The sequence below is a fragment of the Coenobita brevimanus genome, chromosome 55 (assembly GCF_032717465.1).
Source record: "Coenobita brevimanus isolate Jiangsu-jjx chromosome 55, ASM3271746v2, whole genome shotgun sequence".
Taxonomy (NCBI): Eukaryota; Metazoa; Arthropoda; class Malacostraca; order Decapoda; family Coenobitidae; genus Coenobita; species Coenobita brevimanus.
In genome coordinates this window covers 22,233,494-22,256,139 of record NC_137008.1, presented here as the reverse complement: position 1 = coordinate 22,256,139, position 22,646 = coordinate 22,233,494, and the positions used below count along the sequence as shown (strand labels likewise).

The window sequence follows — 22,646 nt, the reverse complement described above, 5'->3', positions numbered from 1 at the left end:
ATGGTACAAGAAACAGTTTTGATTGCTAACCTCCTCCGCGCCAACACCCCAGGATCCAGTGACACTTTCGAGGACTTCATAAGGGAGCTGTGCAGGGAGCTGATTCGCACCCATGGCCCTGATCATGCCCTAGAAAACAATCAACTGGTGGGGAAAATCCCCATCGCCTCATCGAACGTCATTTCCCAGAGGTACTGACGGCGCCAGGTGCGAAGAGGAATCCCCAACGCAAGTGTCACGTGTGCCAACACAGCATAATACAGCCCAGAAAATGGCGAAAGGACACGCGTTACCAGTGCGTATGGTGTGATGTGGGGCTGTGCCTCACACCCTGCTTCAAAGAATAGCACATCCTACTCCACTTCTGAACTACGTGGTGTGTGCGATAAAAGACGCAAGTGAAATGTACATAACTGTAAATCATATGTAATGATAATTATCTCATAAGTAAATGTAATATGATCAGAAACTAGTGTTAGGGATATTATAATAGTAAATGAAGTAAAATAAGTTACGTATGTATGTGTGTGTGTGTGTGTGTGTGTGTTCTTACCTAATTGTTCTTACCTAATTGTATCTTTACAGGAATGAGTCAAGCTCGTACTGTCCCGTGTCTTAAACCATATTTATCGTATATATCCTTAAATTTGTGAATTGTTTTGGCACACACTATTTCATTCGGTAGTGCATTCCATTGATCAATTGCTCTGTTTGAGAAACTGAATTTCCTTACATCTTTATCACCTCTCTTCTTATGCAGTTTTTTGCAGTGTCCTCTTGCTGATGCTTCTCCATATGTTAAGTAATCATTTATGTCTATTTTCTCCTTCCCTGATATGCATTTATATAGCATTATCATGTCACCTCTTTTCCTTCTCTCCTGTAGTGTTGGTAGATTCAGTTTATTTAGTCTTTCTTCGTAGCTTAGGTCCCTTAAGCTTGGTATCCATCTTGTAGCGGCCCTTTGAACTTTTTCAATCTTGTCTATATGCTTTTTGAGATGAGGACTCCAGACAACTGATGCATATTTCAAGGTTGGTCTAATGAATGATGTTATTATCCTTCTTAGCATGTCTTCATTTATGTCTGTGAATGCTATTCTCATATTTGGAAGCAGGGTATACATGTTCCGTACCTTCTCGCTGATGTGGTCAGCCGGAGATAGTCTGTTATTGATAATCACACCTAGGTCTTTCTCTCTTTCTGATGTGTACAGGGTTTTATTTCCTAACTTATAATCCCAATCAGGTCTTTTTCCACTTTTACCAAACTTGATTACATGACACTTGTCCACATTGAATTCCATTTGCCATGTACTACTCCATTCATGAAGTTTATTTAATTATTCTTGTAGCTCATTACAAGAGTCTGTGTTAGTAATTCTCCTTTGTATTTTTGCATCATCTGCAAACATATTCAGATAGCTCTCATTTCCACTGTTACTGTTTATGTCATTTATATACACTAAAAACATGATTGGTGCCAACACTGAACCCTGTGGTACTCCATTAGTCACTTCTTTCCATGATGAGTAGTTTCCTCTTAGTACTGTCCTCATTTCTCTTTTTATGAGAAAGTCTTGCATCCAACAAAACAGTTTGCCTCGAATTCCTCCTTGATGGTACAGTTTCCATAAAAGTCTTTGGTGTGGTACTGTGTCAAAAGCTTTCGTGAAATCTAAATAGATACTGTCCATCCATCCTTCCCTTTCCTGTATTGTGTTTGTTACTCTGTCATAGTAGCTCAACAGATTAGTAACACGTTTTTCCTTTTCTGAAACCAAACTGTCTTTCTTTATCATACTGTATTCTTCTAGATGATTTACCCAAGCTTTTCTTATAAGCTTTTCTAATACCTTGCTTACAACACTGGTCAGTGATACTGGTCGGTAGTTGAGTGGATTTTGTCTATTTCCTTTCTTGAATAAGGGGATAATATTTGCTTTTTTCCAAATATCAGGTAGATTACCCTGACTCAAGGATTTCTTGAAAATTAAAAATAATGGTTTACTTAACTCCTTTGCACATTCTCTTAATACCCAACATGAAATTTCATCAGGACCACTTGCTTTTCCTCTGTCTAATCTACTTAACTCCTCCTGTATTACTTTTTCTGCTATTTGTATATCTGGTAGTATGTGTGGACATGCGTGTTCCACATAGTCCCTCTCAAAATTTTTTTCTTCTGTAAAAACTAATTGGAAATTCTTATTTAGTGCTTCACAAATATCTTTCTCTTGTGTATAAGTGATTCCCTCGTCCGTAATGGATTGTATTATATCTTTTACTTTGGTTTTGCTTCTGATAAAGCTGTAAAACAGCTTTGGTTGGTCACTACTTTTATTTATTATATCCTCCTCAAACTGTTTTTGGGCTTCCCTCCTTATTCTTGTATAGTCGTTTCTTGCCTGTTTGTAATTATTATACGCCCTTTCACTATTGTGTCTTCTGTATCTATTCCACAACAAATCTCTTCTTTCTTTTGATTTTTTACTTTCTGTATTGAACCATTTCTGTATTTTCTTATCTGCTTCTTTGTGCTGTGGGATGTACTTCTGGACTCCTATTTCACAAAATTCACAGAATTTTTTATATACAGCATTTAAATCTTGTCCTCTAAGCTCATTTTCCCAATCAACTTCTAAGAAATACTTCTTTAGGTCTTGATAATTTCCCTTTTTATAGTTTAGGCTTTTTTTGTAACTGTCATTGCTGTTTACTATGTCATATGCTATCCTGAAGTTATAATTTAGTACTGCATGATCGCTTTTGCCGAGTGGAGGGTGAGATATTAAACTGTCAATATCATTTTCTTGCCTAGTAAATATTAGATCTAGCACTGAAGGTACATCAAGTCCTCTTTTTCTGGTGGTTTCCCTCACATGTTGCGTTAGGAAAAACTCTTGTACGAGATCCAGGAGCTTTTGGTCCCAACAGCTTTCTTGGCTAATTATATCTAGAGTATTCCAATTTATATTTGTATTGAAATCCCCAGTTAGTATAATTCTTTCAGATTTCTCTTCCATTTTATGTAGTAATGATCTTATGCTCTGAATTGTACTCTCTGCCAGGTCCTCATATTCGTCTCTTTCCCATGTGTTTGTTCTGGGTGGCATGTACAAATTGGCTACAATTACTTTACCTTCAGATTTGTTGATCTCTACTGCAATCAGTTCTACTTGTGATGGTATATCTAGTTTTATTTCCTTGACTTTTAGATTTTTCTTAGTTAATATTATAATTCCTCCTCCTTTTTTTAAATTTCTGTCTCTTCTCCATATATTGTATTCCTCTAAGTTTAGTATGTCATTGGATATCCTCGGTGTTAATTTTGTTTCAGTTAGGCATATTATTTGTGGTTCATTTTCTCTGACATAATCATTCATCTCTTGTAATTTAGATACCATTCCATCCACATTTGAGTACATCAACTTTATCATCTTGTTTATATACTTGTCATGACATGGTTCTACTACCTTCCTCCTTTTTCTTCCATCCTGTTTGTGTACCACTTTCGTACCTGCAATCCTATTACTTTGTAAAAGTAAGTGTGTGTGTGTGTGTGTGTGTGTGTGTGTGTGTGTGTGTGTGCTAGAAAAAGTGAAAGGACATGGTGTGAATATCTTGCTGTGCTAGAATTGAGAATGGTAGTGCTCTGAGTGTGCGAGAAAATATACTAAGTGGAATGACACAGTGCGAATATCTTGCTGTGCGAGAAAAGAGAACAGTAGTGCGTTAAGTGTGCAAGAAAACTCACCAAGAGTGCATAGACTAAGAAAAGAATTGTAAGTTATGTGGAAAACAAATATAATGTACAGTATAATATGGTTATGGATTATGTTATGAGAAAGGTTGTAAGGAGAACAGGTGCAGGAATTAACTGGAAAGTAAATAAGAAGCTGGTGGATTTGGACTATGCTGATGATATTGTGCTGATCTGCGGAAGTATTTACGAGATGCAGAGGGTGCTTGATTGTCTGGTGGAGGAAGGAGAAAAGGTGGCATTGGTGATAAATTGTGGAAAGACTGAAATTATTAATATGAACGTGGAGACCCAAATCGATTGTGTAATTGGGAATAATGTGGTGAAGAATGTAGAAACCTTTAAGTATCTGGGAACGATTGTATCATCCCCCCTGGGGATAGGGGGTCTTCAAGAATACTTCCCCAGTATCCCTGCTTGTCGTATGAGGCGACTAAACGGGTTGGCGGAGGGTTAATGCCCCTCCCCAGAAAACAGCTAACTAAAAAGACGAACAAGAAGCCTCGGACAAGGACTGACTAAAAGATGACGACAAAAGACCGGACAATGGATATGGTACGGATCGTGACATGGAATGTAATGAGTGCGAATGATGAGGTGAAAGAGAGAGAGATTGTCCAGGTGCTTGAGGGTGCGAAAGTGGATGTATGTGGAATAACTGAAACTAAATGGAGAGGTGAGAGTGTGAGAGAATGGGAGTATGGATGGGGTATATGTGCAGGAGTAGGTGAGAATGAGCGGGCAAAAGAAGGAGTGTGTATTGTTGTGAGTAAAAGATGGATGAAGAACATAAGAGAGTATGGATCAGTTAGCTCAAGGATTGTGTGGGTAAGATTGAAAGCTGGAATACAAATGTGGGCGATTGTGTGCATGTATGCGCCAATGCAAGATCGTGCAAACAGAGTGAGAGAAGAGTTCTAGACAAATGTGGAAGTGTGCATGGAAAAGTTTGAAAGGAATGGGAGAGTGTTTTTGATTGGTGATATGAATGGTAAAGTAGGGAATGTGAAGGTGGGTGGAAGAGTTGGTGAGTGGGGTGTGCCTGCTGAGATGGATGAGAATGGCAGAGCATTAGTGGACATTTGTGCCGGGAGGGGGTTGGTGATAACCAATACCCTCTTCAGGCACAAAATGATCCACAGGTATACATGGCGAGTGATGAGAAGGGTGGGTGATGAACTGAATGAACGGAAGGCAATGACTGATTATGTGTGTGTGGATGAAAGGATGCAAAAGTGCATAATGGATACAAGAGCGTATAGAGGTTGGGGGAGTGGACTTTCTGACCATTGCTTGGTGGTGGCCAGAATCAATATCCAAGTAAGATGGAGAAATAGAAGAAGGGAAGGATGGGGGGAAGGATTAGTTGCAAGGAGAGTGGAAAGGTTACAAGAGGATGAGGAAGAGGCAGAATATAAGAGAGAAGTGAGGGAACGATTGGGTAAATATGAACTGGAGCAGATGGGGGATGTGGAAGGTGTGTGCAAAATATTCACAGAAGAAAAATGTGCAGCATGTGATATGGTGTGTGGGGTGAAGAGAAGACGGAAGGGGATGCAAGGAACAGCGTGGTGGAATGAAGAGGTGAGACAGGCTGTGGCACAAAAGAAGAATCCATACAATGAATGGATGAGAAATAGGGGCGTGGAAGAAGTTGAGAGGTGGAAGAGAGACTATAGAAAGTAAGAGAGAGGTGAAAAGATTAGTGAGAGAGAGTAAGTAGAGAGTGGATGAGGAATTTTGAAGGAATTTGAGTGTAAAGTAGAGGGACTGTAAGAAAATGTTCTAGAAAGAGGTGAAGAGAGTAAGACAGGGTGGCAGTGAAGTCAGTAGGGAAGTGAAAGATAAAAATGGTAGATTACTAGTGGAGAAGGGAGAAAAAGTGTGCAGATGGAGAGAACACTTTAAGGAATTGTTGAACATAGAGAATGGAAGTAATGCGAGTATAAGTAGCTGGAGAATGGCTAGGAGAAGGAAGGAGGTGAGAAGACAGGAAGAAATCAGTAGGATAGAAGTTGTGGAAGCAATGAAAAAAGTCAAAATGGAGAAAGCACCAGGAATTGATGAAGTGTGTGGTGAAATGCTGAAGCATGGGGGAGAGATAGTAGTGGAATGGATGTGGAAGATGTGCAGATTGGCCTGGGAGGAAGGTAGAGTCCCGGAGGATTGGAAGTCAAGTAGGCTATAATTATTCCCTTGTACAAAAGAAAAGGGGAAAAAGAAGTGTGTGGTAATCATAGGGGCAATTGTCTTCTTAGTGTAATAGGAAAAGTGTATAGTAGGATACTTATTGGCAGAGTTAGGGAAATAACAGAGGAATTAGTTGGAGAAGAAAAGGGAGGCTTTAGGAAGGGAAGAGGTTGTGTAGATCAGATATTCATTCTTAGATCTTTAGTGGAAAAGTTTCCAGAGAAGGGAAATAAGTTGTATGCGGCCTTCATGGATTTGGAGAGAGCATATGACAGGGTGGATAGACAAGGATTGTGGAAAGTATTAAGAATATATGGAGTAGATAGGAAGTTGCTGAATGCTGTGAAGAGTATGTATGATGGTGCTAAGGCTGCAGTGCATGTGGATGGTGAACCGAGTGTATTTTTCTCTTTGAAGGTTGGGTTGAAACAGGGATGTGTCATGTCTCCATGGTTGTTCAATCTGTACATGGATGGGGTTATAAAAGAGGTACAAGGTAGGGCAGTGGATGTTGGAGTGGCCCTAATGAGAGAGGGTTGTGTTTGGAAACTCCCTGTGCTGCTGTTTGCAGATGATATTGTGTTGTTAAGTGAAGACGAAGGGGAGCTGCAAGGCTTGGTGGATGAGTTTGGAAGAGTGTGTAAGAAACGGAATCTAAAGGTGAATGTAGGGAAGAGTAAACTGATGATCTTTTAGAGAGGTGAAGTCAGTGAATGTACAGTGAGGTTGGATGGTGAGGAAATGGAAGCTGTGAGTACGTTTAAGTACGTAGGTGGTGTGATGAGTAAGGATCGGAGTTTGGAGGATGAAGTGCTTGAAGGGGTACAACAGTGAAGAAAGGTTGTTGGTTACTTGGATGCAGTGATAAGGAACAGGGAAGTGAGCATGGAAGTGAAAAAGTTACTACATGACAGTATTGTGATAACAACTCTAACGTATGGAAGTGAAGCTTCGACGTTGTTGGAAATACACAAGTCAAGAGTGAGAACAGTGGAAATGACTTATTTAAGGGGAGCCTGTGGAGTCATACAGAGAGACAGGCTGACAAATGAGGATATAAAGGAGCGTTGTGGTGTGGATGTGGATGTGATAGGAAGCGTTAGGAGGAACACACTGAGGTCGTTTGGCCATGTGGAGAGGATGGAGGGTGAGATACTGACGAGGAGAGTGTATGAGAGTGAGGTGGAGGGGGGAGAGGGAGGGGGGAGGCCGCGGATGATATGGAGGGATGGAGTGAAGAGGTATATGAGAGAGAGGGGTGTGAGTTGGGAGCAGGGCAGTGAAATGGCGGGGGACAGGGCGACGTGGAGGCGATTTGTTCATGGCCATCCCGTACGGGATTGAGGCGTCTGGCAATAGAAAGATAGATAGATTGTGTCATCTGACGGATCATTATACAATGAAACTGAGGAGAAGATAAGACAGCCTTGGCGAGCTGTTGGAATGTTGAAATCTGTTTGGAATAATAATATGCTTTCGGTGCATACTAAAGTAAAAATTTACAAGCCCATGGTTAGACCAATTTTAATTTATGGGCATGAATCATGGTACAGTACAATTGCAACAGATTAGAAAGTATTAGGATTTGAAAATATAATACCGAGAGGGATTCTTGGGGTAAAGAGGCAAGACAGAATAACAAATGAAAGAGCAAGGGATATTACGAGAGTGGAACCAGATGATGAATAAGTGAGACTGTCTCGATGGAAGTGGCTGGAGAACATGTATAGAAAAGAAGGCAGTTTAATACAGTATGTGCCAGAGTGGACTGCTAGAGGAAGAAGAGGTAGAGGTAGGCTGAGGGAAACCTGGCTGAGAACAATGAAAACAGAAGCAGGAGAGGGGTATTGGTGGGATTTCAAGGAGATGGCAAGAGACAAATATTGGTGGAGAGAGTTCACCGAGGCCCTATGCATCCCATGGGGTGCCACAGGTAATGATTGATTGATAATATGTGTGGGCACAGCCTTTCTACCTCAGAAACGTAGAATAAGAAATATTATGAAAATTATATGGGCAATCCAACTCACTCACTCGCTTGTCATAATGAGCCAACATATAGTACTTTGCTTGGGGACACTTCCTATATCATCTATATACCCAACAAGAGTGTCCTTGGCTCGAATAGCATTGTTACAGATGAAGAAAATGCAGAGCTTCTGCCTCTTCTCACTCTGTGGCGGCAGTGGGTGGAGACGTGTACGGACGCTACTCCAAAGCTTCAGCCACCTGCTCAGGGAGGATCGACCTCAAAATCGAACTAAATGGCTTCTGTAAGTACTTTTATGGTTGTTCTCAATGTTCTTTCATCATTTCTAATCTATCTAGCAAAAAAAAAAAAAAAGGTCAAAAATTGGCCACCACCATGGTTCCATGAGGGTCCAAAGTCTGCCGGCATGTGGCGGGCTAACAAGGCATCACCCATTCCCCCACTAAAGTCTTCAAACGGTAACATTACAAATGACATGCGTGGCAAAGCGTAAATCCTTGCCAGTACATTTGCCAGAAATTCTGCCTTAAAGGATGTCAGCCACAACGTCCCTGTACTAGAACTTGACTCTTTCGAAACTGTTCCACTTAAAATACAGACTAGATATGTCGAATCCATCCTAGACAATTTACTAACCAACAAAGTGGCAGGCCCAGATGAAATTCCTCCAACTGTATTGATAAAGTGCTCCCCAGAACTTGCCTCTGTTCTAGCTAAATTATTCAGACTAGCATACGTATTTCTTCATTCCCAAATTCATGGAAAGAAGCCAATATCCACCCAATTCCAAAGAAAGGAAGTTCCTCTGACACCAATGATTACAAACCAATAGCTATCACGTCTTCTCTTGGTAAAGTATTTGGAACTGTAATTAATATGCACAAAGTGCATCACCTTGAATCCAACAACTTAATGATAGACAATATGGTTTATACCATGAAAGATCCACCATTGATATACTCAACTTCCTAACTTATTCCATCCATCACTCAGTTCACCAACAGGGAAACTCACGCAGCAGATCTAGATATTTCTAAAATTTTCGACAGAGTGTGGCACCGTTCCCTGCTATCCAAACTCCCTTGCTATGGACTAATGGCTCTTGATCCTCTGCTTTCCTTATATCGCAGTGACAGAAAACTAAGAGTAAAAATGGATGATGTATATTCCATTTTCCACTCAATTAACACTAGCGTGCCACAAGGATCAGTTTTGGCGCCAACCCTTTTCCTAGTTCATTTTAATGGCAACTTATGTTACTCACAATCCCATGCATTCATATGCAGACGACTCAACACATCACATTTCATAACACCCATTTGCAAAGTTTAATATTTCTGACTCTAAACTCAATGTAGCCATCTCCATAAATCAAAACTTCTCTAAAGTCACTGAATGGGGACAAAATAACCTTGTCTCATTTAATGCTAGTAAAACTAAATATATACAATTTACTAGTAGAGAGATATTGCCAGATTCGTATATTACCTTCAGTGCTATTAATATTCCCATCTGCAAAAGTACTTAAATTCTCGGTGTTTCACTTAACAGTGCCCTCAGCTGAACCTTTCATGTCAGATCACTTGTTAAAACCGCCTCAAAGAAACATGGATTATTGTAGAGTCCGTATCTTTTCACTGATGAGCAGTTGGCTACAATTTGGAAGAGGCATGTGTGCTCTCAGCTAGATTATTACTCACCCTTCTAGAATGAATGTGGAGATATTGCACTAAAACAACTAGACAAAATTCAGAACAAAGCTGTTGGAATTATTAATAATCCTGCTACCTCCCCTACAAGTAAGAAGGAATGTTGCCTCCCTTGCATTATTTTACATATATTTTTATGGCAAATGCACAGATGAAGTTTCGTCCATTGTGCCACCTCTCCATGCCTTCCCTCGTGCTACACGGGCATCTGGTAGCGCTCATGACTGGAATGTCACTCAGCCATTTTGCAGAACTTCTGCCTATCAGAATTCTGTTATTCCCCGAATTGTATCTCTCTTGAACTTGCTTCCCTGGAGATGTTTCCCCCCAAACGTCAACGTACAGCTGTTCAAGTCCAACTTACAATTTTTTAATGAATGAAGGTCGCCAGTAATCTGGTGTATGGATTAGTTTTTTATCCATTTGTTTTTTGCTTCCTATGTTCTATTATTAAAAAAAAAAAAAAAAAAAAAACTACCATAGGCAGAGAGCTTGCCGGATGGATCCCTCCTCTTCTCCGCCGTCTACCGCTCCCCCCTTCTTCCCCTCCCTCCATCTTCCCATCCCTCACTCTTCCCCTCCCCACCTCTTCCACTCCTGCCTCTTCCTCCCTCCCTTCTTCTCCCCTTTCCTCTTCACCCCCTCTCCTCTCTCCCCTCCCCTCTTCTCCTCCCCTCTTCCCCCTAATCTCTTCCCCCCCCCCTTCTTTCCCCCTTGCCTGATGGATTCGATTGTGTTTGCTTACTGTATTTTTCTCCACTGTGTAGGAAGTAGCGCGCATGCCAGATGGATCAGACTGTGTCTGCTTTGATTTCACCGGCGTGTAGGCAGTCATGTGGCGAATAATTTCGTGCTTCATTATGTAGCACAGGATGGGTTTAGGAGGCAAAAAATTGCATTGTCAGGTGTGCCAGACGTTTCTCTTCAGTTTGGTAGGAAAAAAATAGATTTTTTCGAAATGTGAAAAAATGGTGCCTGACGGCCACTGTATCTCAACGATTTCCGGACTCATGGCCACTGAGGGGCTTCAGTCCCCCACCCAGCTCAGGGCCTTTGACCGATTTTGGTGAAAAACAATAGATTTCCAGGATTTATGGACATCTACTCTCTGATTTTTTTTATTTATTTATTTTTTTTTTTTGTCTGAGCTACTGGGGCAATACTGTGGCCTGTAGAGAGCAGACAAACAAACAAACAGACGGACGACAAACATACGGAACTTACCAACTACCTTGCCGAATCTTTCGAATCCGGCAAGCAACAAACAGGGGGGTGAATGCGTAACCTTCTCCAACTCCGTTGGCGGAGGTAATAAATCTCGCAAATAAAATACTTTTGTCGTGATATATATGTAAGAATATACGACGACGAACTGACGAGCTTGACTAATAACTGAAAAGTTATTCATTTCACGCACCAAGTCCAATTTAACTTTAGTAACCAAATAAGATCCTGTAACAAAGTACCAATAACAGCAAGTTACGTTTTTTAGTCTAGTTGTAACTGTTGTGACTTCATCTCGGTAACCGATATCAGTTTTGTGCTGCCCGTGCAATTTACGAGTCTTTGATAATGAAAATAGTAGCTCTCGGGTGGATTTTAAATAACTTTCCTATTACAGTTTGAATGCTAACCTAACACCATCACATATGTGTAGATTTAAATTCCCTCAGTGCATGACTATAAAATGTTTTAATCGTATAAAGTTGAGATTAAAGATGCAAGCGATCATGGTCAATGTAATGAATATTAAATCGCACAAAATTCGGAAAAAAAAATAGTTTGCATACTGTCAGTACAAGAGTGAGAATACACTGCAGGTGAGTCTGAATTATACCCATGTATCCGTCTTATGCTATGTACAGTACAACCCTCCCTTAACTTTTGCTTATCAGTTTATGAAAACAAATTTAGCCTAGTGATAAAAAATGTTTACCTTCGTTGATACTTGGTTATTATTCGTTTAATGTTATTTTCCCTGTCGGTACTTCCATGTTTTTCTTCTGATGCTATGCTTTCTCAATACTGCTGTTTAGGAATAGGCTTTCCTGCAATTAATGAAAGTCAACACCACGCCAACAGCTTGGCCCTTCATTCGTCAGTCTACATTTAAATTGACACTACAGCCGCTTCTTCAGTTACTGAATTTGTCAATTCTCACGATTTCTTTCAATGAAAATGACCAAACCGCATTGCTGTATAGTATGGAGTCGCCGCAACTAGATACTGCTGAGCTGATCTTTTGTTAGTTTTTATCACATCTTATTCAGCCACTGTTTTGCCATACTTGGCTGTGCAAGGGTTATCTCCATGCTACTGTATTACCATTTTCGCTATTGTTTGCTTCCTTTGTAAACATGTTACTCCTTACTTTCCCCTGTCCCTATAGTTAAAAATACATATTCCTCTGCTTCTCTTCTTTTAACTCATCTTACCTGTTTACTTTCCTACACGTTTCAGAAACTTTTGTCTCTTCATTTTTTCTCCTATTTTTCATTATCCTTTTCCTCCTTCTTTAAGCTCAACCTGCTCCTCTGCATTACCGTAACCATATCGCTGCCATGAGCACACTTGAGTACTTCATTCAGGCTAAATCTATTTTATTCACCTGAGAAAACATCCAACACTCCAAAGATTTCTCGAGGCAGTGGTCAACTATTGGAAAACCAGAATTCCTCAGAGCCAAACAAAATCATATTGTGGTTGCCTAGAGAAAATACTTTAATGTTTTCAAATGAGCCCAGTTGGTTAAACAGACGATACTGACCATCACAAAAATTCATCGAAAAGACTAGGACATTATCGCACCCTTTCCCTCACCCGCTTCATTCTCCTTCTCGTTCTCTCATCATTTCCTTCATCTCCAACCCTGGCCCTCCCTGACCCTTTCGCTTCCAACTATTGAGAGGAATGGCAACATCACAGTAACCCTCTCTCTCTCTCTCTCTCTCTCTCTCTCTCTCTCTCTCTAATGATATAAGTATAGGCCCATATCTTTGTCAAAAGTATCAAAGATATTAATAAAAACTGTAGCTAACACATTCTTTGATTATCATAAATCAACAAATCTGAGCAACAGCCAGCATGGCGTTAGACACGGACATTTCTTGAAAAATGCACTCATGTATGCATATGATAATCTTTATATCAGTATGGATGAATTAATTCTACTGCCTTCATTCTATTTATCAAAGGTATTTAATAGTGTTAGTTATGAATTACTAATTCAAAAGTTCGGTCGACTTATCATAGACTCATAATGATTTAAAGATTATCTAAGTAACAGAACACAGTCTGTTCGTTTTGGAAATACTGTATCATCAAAACTGTAAGTGTCATTCGGCATGCCACAAGTTCAGTCCTTCTTAAAATATATGTCAATTATCTCTTTCAGTATGTAAAAGATTGTTTTCTTATACAGTAAGTCGATGGCACCAAGTTTATACACAAGGGTACCAATGAAAACATACCAGACCTTGATCATAGAGTAGAACAGATATTAAGCAGGGTAAAACACCACTGTACTAAACATGGTCTCATGCTAAACATGAAATGAAAAAAGTCAGTGTCTGCTTAATATCACAAGAACACCCAAATCAAGAATATCTAAAACACGATCATTCAAGTGTGCATATTCAGCTTAGTAGCTGCGAGAAGAACTTGTGTGTATTTTGACTGACCTATATATAACGGACACACAAGGGAAATGAGTCAGTCTCGGGATCCCAGTGTATATAAACCGTAAACAGGATGCGCTCATTAAAGAAATCAGAATTAAAGTACGGTAGTTAGAACACTGCTCTCAACCTTATTAATGATGCAATCTGAATCTGGTGTACAACTAATGCAACGAAACTCATCTGAGTACAGAAACAAAACTTTGCTGCCAATAGCAGAAGGTGGAACATATAATTTTGACCACATTACCCCATTCTTAGAGAAAGCACAATGGTTAAATGTATCTCAGAAATGTATTTTTGAGCAATGTATAACGATATTTAACATATTGTGAGAGAGGTTTCCTAATTAGCTTTGTACACTTCTTACGGTTAGGAACATTTATGGAGCAAACATAAGGCAATCAAACCAAGAATCAATTATTATGGTTCAAGTTCTGTATTAGTTAGGAGTCTTAAATTAGGGAATGCTTTATCCTGGAATATAAAGGAGGAAGGGAGTGTGTTTGCTTTTAAGAAAAACCTAGTGAGTTATGTACTCATTCCTGCCATATTTGTATAATGATTACCTCTAGGAAAACCCTGATGAGTTATCTCCTCAACCATGACTTGCCTCAATAATGATTCACCATATTTTAATAGGCTATGTGTAGCTGTGTATTTTGAGTGAAGCCTATGCATTATACTGTACCTATGAGATGAAATATCGATTTTAACTTTTAGGTCTACTGGTGTCACACATTGTTGTAAAAACTTGTTTGCTTTAAAATAGCGCGTTGTTTTTCGTTTTCAGGTAACCGTCTAATTGCACTGCACATTACGGTGTTGTAGGGTTGTGTGATACTAGTCACTGTAAATCATGGAAATAATGCATGGAAATAATTTTTTTTCATTCTCTCTCTCTCTCTCTCTCTCTCTCTCTCTCTTCCCGGAGGGGTGATGTATCCAGTAAAAGCTAATTTTACCTACTCAGAACACCTGCCCATAACCTTGCCCAGGGCACTTTTCTACCTCTTGCTTTCCACCAGTACTCTCCTTCCGAGAGATGAACAGCCCTTGTTGGCTTTAAAATCTTCTATCTTGCTGTAGGTGGCATATTAAGTTCCGACCCTCTTTCCCTTGCCGGCACAGGGACCTGCATGGGGGCGCCCTAGCCCTCTATCGGAGTACCGCATGCTAGGATGATGCCCATCGAGAGAGTCAAAGTAAAATGTAAATACAAAAAAAATCCACCAGGCCTCCAAGAAAGAATACTGAGGGAGCTAGCAGACATGAATATCAGTGGTTGCACACATAAACGAGTTAATGGAACACTAAACCTGTTTATTGCAGATAATAATTCCTATGACAAGCTCTTCAACAAAGAAGCTGCTGTTCCCCAGAAAGCCACGGCTTCTCACGCCAAACTCTCCAAATTTAGAATGTAGGAAATCAGTTACAAATGGATATATTAGAGATAGCAATGACTGTAAACTCGATGACGTCAGCAAATTACTAAAATGAAACATACAATGGCCGAAGTAAGGAAAATCACCTGATTTTCATGAAACAACATCTTCAAGATCCCGTTTAAGACACCAGGGGTGGCCACGGAAGTATGCATGCAAAGTCTCAATGTATACCCTCTGATCAGTGCAACCTATCAAATAGAAATGGAACAATGCATCCGTTTTACAGCGTGGTACAGATGTTGCCTGGAAAAAAACACATAACCAACGAATGTAAACATCTATACAAATACAGTGTGTGCTTTGTATTTGAAAAAAAAAAAAAAAAAAAAAACTTGCGGCACGAATGTAAAGGAGAGGGTGAAAATGCATCCTATGCCGAAGTAACCACTAATGAATGAAGAAATGCCCAAAGAGAAAAACAGCCATCAGAGCAAAGAAAGTCAACACCAAGTGACACAGGTCTGTCTTTCTCCCAGTTGCCTTAAAGCAACAGTATGCTTGAAGGAACGGATTCAAAGTTGCTGTTTTGGTGGCAATTACCATGAAAGAGACAACCACAACCTGCACCACATACGAACCCATAATCACAGACTTTCTTCAAGTAAACAATCTAACAGAAAAAGAAAAGTACGAGAACTTCTTTTCTTTTAGCGTCCCTACCCACCGTCCCAGTAGACACATGCTCTCAAAGGTCCTCCAATCCCCTCGCCATTCCACCATAAGCCTAAAGATTAGTAGTACTTGACTGACAGAAACCAGAGGCCCGAAACAACGACGCATTTAGAGCAACATGTAACATTAGACTCTAACCACACCTCCCAGCCATGTAATAGTTTCACACCCCATGGCTCCACCACTGATATAAGAAACATTGTGTCTCTGTATCGGAGGTGGTTGCAGGAAAATCAAACTGGATCAGGGCAAATCTCACAGGGGAAGAGAATATAATATGACAAGATCCTAACGGTAACAAGTTATATATCATCTCTAAAAGTATTGCAACATAGCGTTCATCACTGGACAAATTTTACTAACATAAAGTTTATAAAGTTTAACATTATTAGTATATGCTTGCAAGAATCCCAGATGTCATATTAACAGTCATGGCTTTCCACATGACTAGTTACAAAAAAAAAAAAAAAAAAAAAAAATCCAGGATTCACATCCAACCAAAAGAACCGAAGTCGTGAGTTACATGAGGGCGTGGCCATCTCAATTATAACAGGAGCCCTGATCAGAGCTCCATAACTATTATGTATAGTGAAAAACTTTATGGACCTAATCTCAGATTACTTATCTGAACATTCAGGATCCAAATTCACTTCATATATCGCACACTCAGGATCCAAATTCACTTCATATATCGCACACTCAGCTCACACCATCCCAGACATACGAGTAATTATATCAAATGGTAAAGCCTTCCATAACACAGATTAAGCTTATTAGCAGTGACCGCCTCCCTATAATTTTCAGTTTGCTTAGCATTCCGATCTTCATCTCCTTCATGCGGCAACTCAACACGAAAAATGCAAACTGGGATATCAGTAAGAGCGTGACAGACTCCGAACTCCCAAACTTAGAATCAGAAAGGAAATACACAGTGCACTAGATACCTGAAACAGCCCAGTCAAGAAATTACAAATATGCCAAGGGCTGACAGCCGTATACATAACCCCCTCTTACCCAGCACCAAGTGATGATAATTATACTATATGCCCAACACTGTTTCACCACAGTAGCGGATCATGCACACAAACAAGATTGACATTCGATGTTTATTAGGAAAGCAAGATACTACAGCAAATACTCATAGTAAAGAGTAAAACAGAATAAATAAACACTAGGAAAACACATAAAAGATCCGGCCAACCAATAAAAAGAAATAAAGAGTTCTGACAGAAAATAAAATGTTCATTAGCAAAACCGTGATACCATATAAAGTATGTAAAGATAATCGATCAAAGAACAGAGGGTGATGATATAACTGCCTGCCAGTTCAGGAGGACCTGGATGCCAGTATTTAGGACAACACAAACTATGGCCTAGGTAAAAACAGGAAGTGGTAATCTGGTTAGCCGATTATAACCACAGAATCACACAGCATCCTACCATGAATTCATATAGACTATCACAAACGAATTCACTCTCATAACTCTCATGGAAAATACTGACGGCAGAATTACCAGCAGCGATTAATAAAAAAATAAAAAAACAGACATAGGCAGGAAAAGGCAAAAAAGATATGATAGAGCTTAGCAAAATACCAATGAAAGGATTTAACTTCCTGCTCACAATATCGAAAACTATGCTAAATACTGAATATTTCGCTGAATACTTTAAAGAGGCATCGATCTCTCTTATTCATAAACCAGGCGAAGTAGACACCGATTCCTTCAACTACAGGTCTACTGTATCTCGGTCGTGGAGGCCACACATAAAATATCAGAGAAGATAATAAGCCAGAGATTAAGGTGCTGTTTCCGTAAAGGGACAAGCACATCTTCAGCAATCGCGTTAGGTGCGGGAAAAAAGCAATAACTGCAGGACAAAGAATTAATTTTACGTTTATATATATAACTAGACACTAGTAAAGCATTTGATAATGTTTCAGCAAAGGGTCTCATATACAAATTATTACGCTAAGGCCTCTAAGAATTTGCAGAAAAGCTATAAAACAAGTTCCTAGAACAATGTGTACATCAACAATCTCAAGGAACATCAGCCTCACCAGCCTTTCCCAGTGAAACACAACTTTATCACCTACACGGCTGACGCGCCCAAGCCAGAGGGTAATGTGTACTTCGTATGGATATTTCCTGTGCCGATGACGCCACCAACATCGTCATAACTAACGGTACTGTACCCGAACATGACTGCATAGTACAATGGAAGACGCTGAGGCTAAATAAATGTGAAAGAAGCTGGAAAGTAAAAACTAGCAATGGTAACCTGACACTGTTAGCACTAACAAGAAGAAACATCGACGAAGCAATGATAGAGGGAAACATCAGAAGTGTTGCTAAATTTTAAGTCACCTAATTTCCCAAGGACTGAAAGTGAAGTACAGAAACTACATATACCGCAAGGAAATGCTGTCATTTCCTTGAGAAACTAAAACTCTCCATTGTAAAACATTATTTTTTCGAAATATATATCATTCCACCATACCAATGCACACTACCTCCAGGATAGGAATGCTGGAAATGCAAAGAGTACAGAAGGAATCCCTGAGATATGTCACCCAGAGATATCCACAAACAAAGATCACAGCGGGGAAACACTCGAAGACTGCAAGTCAAACTCGTCACCTGCTTTAAAGAAACAACAAGGAAGCTCTGGGAAAAATATGAAGAAAACAATGATATGAGCATGAACCACGTGCGACAGGTGGACAGAAGCGTAAATCTGCATCGTAGCTGTGTGCAACAGCTGGACAGAAGCGCAAATCTGCATTGTAGCTGGTTACTCGAAGTTTAAACGATTGAGGGAATCTCCACTAATATGTGGATATACTGACTATACAGTAATACTTTGCTTAGCTACCTGCAACACAAAAACATCATATATTCACACACAGACACCTCGAACGCAGGGGGTATACAAATGAGATGCCATAGTAGTGATTGATTAACTAACAATGGGATTTAATAACACCATATTTGTACTCAAATACTATATTTCTTTTTATCCCACTGGAAATTCTTTGTATAACATCTTGTTCTCTTTCTACTGGACCTATGCTAAAAAGAATAAAGAATAAAATATATACGAGGGATGAGGTAATACTAGCTGGGGCATGGGAACCCTGATGGACGACATGGCGGTGGAAAAGATATGTATGTGACCATATGTATATGGTACAATATCTAGCTCATGGGTGCCCAACCTGTGGGTTGCAACCCCCCAGGGGATCGCAGAGGGTTGACTAGTGGATCGAGAAGACACGGGAGAACTTGGTAATCTAGGGAGAAGAACTTGGTACATCAGCAGGAACATTTTCAAAACGTTCATTTCGCTATTACGCCAGTAACCTAGAACACAAGAAAATGTTGAACCGGTGGAGTAGGCTATAGCTTTCGCACGCTCTTTTCGATGTATAACGGTTAGGCTGTTATTGTTTGCGCCTACTTTTTACTTGGTACTTGTATGTGTGGAATGATTTTAGAAATCCCCTGACCTCTAGCCGTTGATGTGTATGGAAGCTTCAGGTTTCCTTGCGGAATTTATCACATCAAGTGATTTCGTGATTATTATATTATTTTACTGACATTATATATTATATATAATGGCCTGGGAGGAAGGTAGAGTCCCGGAGGATTGGAAGTCAGGTATAATTATTCCCTTGTACAAAGGAAAAGGGGAAAAAGAAGTGTGTGGTAATCATAGGGGCATTTGTCTTCTTAGTATAATAGGAAAAGTGTATGGTAGGATACTTATAGACAGAGTTAGAGAAAGAACAGAGAAATTAGTTGGAGAAGAACAGGGAGGCTTTAGGAAGGGAAGAGGTTGTGTAGATCAGATATTCATTCTTAGATCGTTAGTGGAAAAGTTTCTAGAGAAGGGAAAAAAGTTGTATGCGGCTTTCATGGATTTGGAGAAAGCATATGACAGGGTGGATAGACAAGGATTGTGGAAAGTGTTAAGAATATATGGAGTAGATGGGAAGTTGTTGAATGCTGTGAAGAGTATGTACGATGGTGCGAAGGCTGCAGTGCGTGTGGATGGTGAACTAAGTGAATTTTTCTCTTTGAAAGTTGGTTTGAAATAGGGATGTGTCATGTCTCCATGGTTGTTCAATCTGTACATGGATGGGGTAATAAAAGAGGTACAAGGTAGGGTAGTGGATGTTGGAGTGACCCTGGTGAGAGAGGATAGTGTTTGGAAACTCCCTGTACTGTTGTTTGCAGATGATACTGTGTTGTTGAGTGAAGGCGAAGGGGAGCTGCAGGGCTTGGTGGATGAGTTTGAGAAAGTGTGTAAGAAACGGAATCTAAAGGTGAAAGTAGGGAAGAGTAAAGTGATGGTCTTTGAGAGAGGTGAAGTTAGTGAATGTACAGCGAGGTTGGATGGTGAGGAATTGGAAAATGTGAGTACGTTTAAGTACTTGGGTAGTGTGATGAGTAAGGATGGAGGTTTGGAGGGTGAAGTGCTTGAAAGGGTACAGCAGGGAAGAAAGGTTGCTGGTTCTTTGAAAGCAGTGATAAGAAACAGGGAAGTGAGCATGGAAGTGAAAAAGTTACCACATGACAGTATTGTGATACCAACTCTAACGTACGGAAGTGAAGCTTGGACGTTGTTGGAAGGACACAAGTCAAGAGTGAGAGCAGTGGAAATGAGCTATTTAAGAGGAGCCTGTGGAGTCACGTGGAGAGACAGGCTGACGAATGAGGATATAAAGGAGCATTGTGGTGTGGATGTGGATGTGATAGGAAGTGTTATGAGGAACACACTGAGGTGGTTTGGCCATCTGGAGAGGATGGAGGGTGAAAGACTGACAAAGAGAGTGTATGTGAGTGAGGTGGAGGGGGGAAGAGGGAGGGGGAGGCCGAGGATGAGATGGAGGGATGGGGTGGAGAGGTATATGAGAGAGGGGGGTGTGAGTTGGGAGCAGGGCAGTGAAATGGCTGGGGACAGGGCGACTTGGAGGCGATTTGTTTGTGGCCACCCCAAACGGGATTGAGGCATCTGGCAATAGATAGATAGATATATAATTTTGCCATAATAATCATAATATAGCGTTCTTTATTTTATTAAGGCTGATACACTCTGACAAACACTCAAAATTCATTTCTTTCGAAATCTGTGGATCATTTTAGCGACAGAGTGCGGCAGCAGTGGAGGCCTCGAATGAAGTTGTGCTGGAAACTGACATACAAAAAAAAGAAAGGCCTCTCATGATTGGAGAGAAATTTATCAAACCCTCCGTACTAAACATGGTGTAGCTTGTTCTCAAGGAAGCCAGCTCGATGAAGATGCAGCAAGTATCTCTGTCAAATAATACTCTTCAGAGGCGTATGTCTCATATGTCTATGAATGTGAAAAAGCAGGTTTGGGATTAAATCAACCCCCCCCCCTCTCTCTCTCTCTCTCTCTCTCTCTCTCTCTCTCTCTCAGATTTGTGATTAAATTAACCCTCTCTCTCTCTCTCTCTCTCTCTCTCTCTCTCTCTCTCCCTCTCTCTCTCTCTCTCTCTCTCTCTCTCTCTCTCTCTCTCTCTCTCTCTCTCTCTCTCTCTCTCAGGTTTGGGATTAAATCAAAACCTCTCTCTCTCTCACATCTCCGACTCTGGACAAAGGCTTTAGGGCCTATCCCCAAGTCCCAGTAGTCCTCCTTGAGGCCAAGTAGTCCTCCTACACCACCTGCCACCACTTAGGCGCAAACATCCACTGTCCATATTGAATACATGCTAGGGCTGACTCATACAGGACTGATGTACTGGTAATAACGGGGTTATTTTTACGACATATCGGCGGGTCTTCTGGTAGATCAGTAAAGTCTGTTTTTATGAAATTCAAATCCTTAAACTGTTCTCTGCCCCAGCCGAGATTCGAACCTGGGTCCATTAGGACTGCAGGCCACCTCTCAACCGATTCAGCCACTGAGCTAGTTCTCTTTCTAACCCGACGAATCAACGAATATGAACATGTTATCAGTGGCTTGTCTTCGTGAGGTACATTCATTAATACGACACCAAAGAAGAATTCCCGTTCTGTAGCGCACTTGAAAACACTACAAAATCTGATGACGACATGGAAAACGTCTCTACTTCTCTTCATACTGGTGGTCTGCAATGGGGAAACGTGTGCGGGGTTTGTATGGACGAAGCACCAACTATGCTAGGATTGAAATCAGGATTCCAGACGAGAGTGATAACTCCCCAAACTAAGGCCATCCACTGCATGATCCACCCATATGCAATAGTCAGTAAGACCCTCCCTGATTCTCCGCAGGAAGTGCGAGGTGCTGTGATCAAAACTGTGAATTACATGAAGGCTGGGCCACTCAACACTCGTCTATCCAAAGAACTCCACAGACACATGCATGCTGGCCACGAGGTCCTTCTCTGCTACATGGCAGTATGCTGGTTGTCGAAAGGGAATATTGTGAATCGTGTCCTTGAGATGAAAGACGAAGTCAGGTTCTTTATGAGAGTGCCAGAAAACAGAGATCTTCTGGCACACTTCGAAGTTGAAACGTGGAATAAACGGATTGCGTACCTGGCAGACACTTTCAACCAGCTGAACAAGCTGAATTTAAAACTTCATAGAAGCGAAACACGCGGTCTCTTATTTCATGACAACCTATGGGTCTTCATATCCAAACTGCAGAAATGCCGTCGGAAAATTGGGAACACTGCATGTCTGGAAAATTGTCTGAAGTGATGGATGCGTCAGAGGGCGAACTAGATCAGTTCCAGAAGGACCAGACTACCGGACAGCTTGAGTCCCTAGAAAAGGAATTCCAACGATACTTCTCTGAGCTCACAGGAAAAGAGAAGGCGCTGATAAGAAACCCTTTCTCAGATACACTTTGATGTGTCCAACTCCCCCGGCGAAGTCCCAGGTGAATTCTCGGATCTACAGAACGACTCTCCGGTGAGTGACCTGCATAAGTCATATCCTAAAGTCAGCATGCTGGCCTTCCCTGTTCTTCTTCCACATGCCACAATCTGCCTCTGCGAGGCCAGATTTTTAGCCGTCTTCCAAACCAGGACGAAGACCAGGAACAGACTGGATGTAGAAAATGACATCAGATTGACTCTTACAAACACCATGCCAAGACTTTCTGCTCAGATGCAACCTCAACCATCCCACAAGCTAGTTTGGAGAGATGATGTATTAGTGATGGCGATCATGGATTGTGT

General features: G+C 40.7%; 1 protein-coding gene across 1 annotated transcript; it reads left to right on the top strand.

Moving 5' to 3' along the window:
• Window positions 1–22,164, top strand: LOC145401275 (protein FAM200B-like). Its single transcript, XM_080273603.1, has 2 exons — window positions 1–147; window positions 21,733–22,164. The coding sequence occupies exons 1-2, from the start codon at window positions 1–3 to the stop codon at window positions 22,162–22,164; spliced, it is 579 nt and encodes a 192-aa protein (XP_080129729.1).
• The last annotated feature ends 482 nt before the right edge of the window (window positions 22,165–22,646 follow it).

Excerpts from the sequence above, each read along its gene's own strand:
- LOC145401275 (XM_080273603.1), top strand. The coding sequence starts at position 1 with ATGGTACAAGAAACAGTTTTGATTGCTAACCTCCTCCGCGCCAACACC. Across the intron at positions 148-21,732 it reads CCCTAGAAAACAATCAACTG|GAAGTGCGAGGTGCTGTGAT; the intron begins GTGGGGAAAATC and ends GATTCTCCGCAG.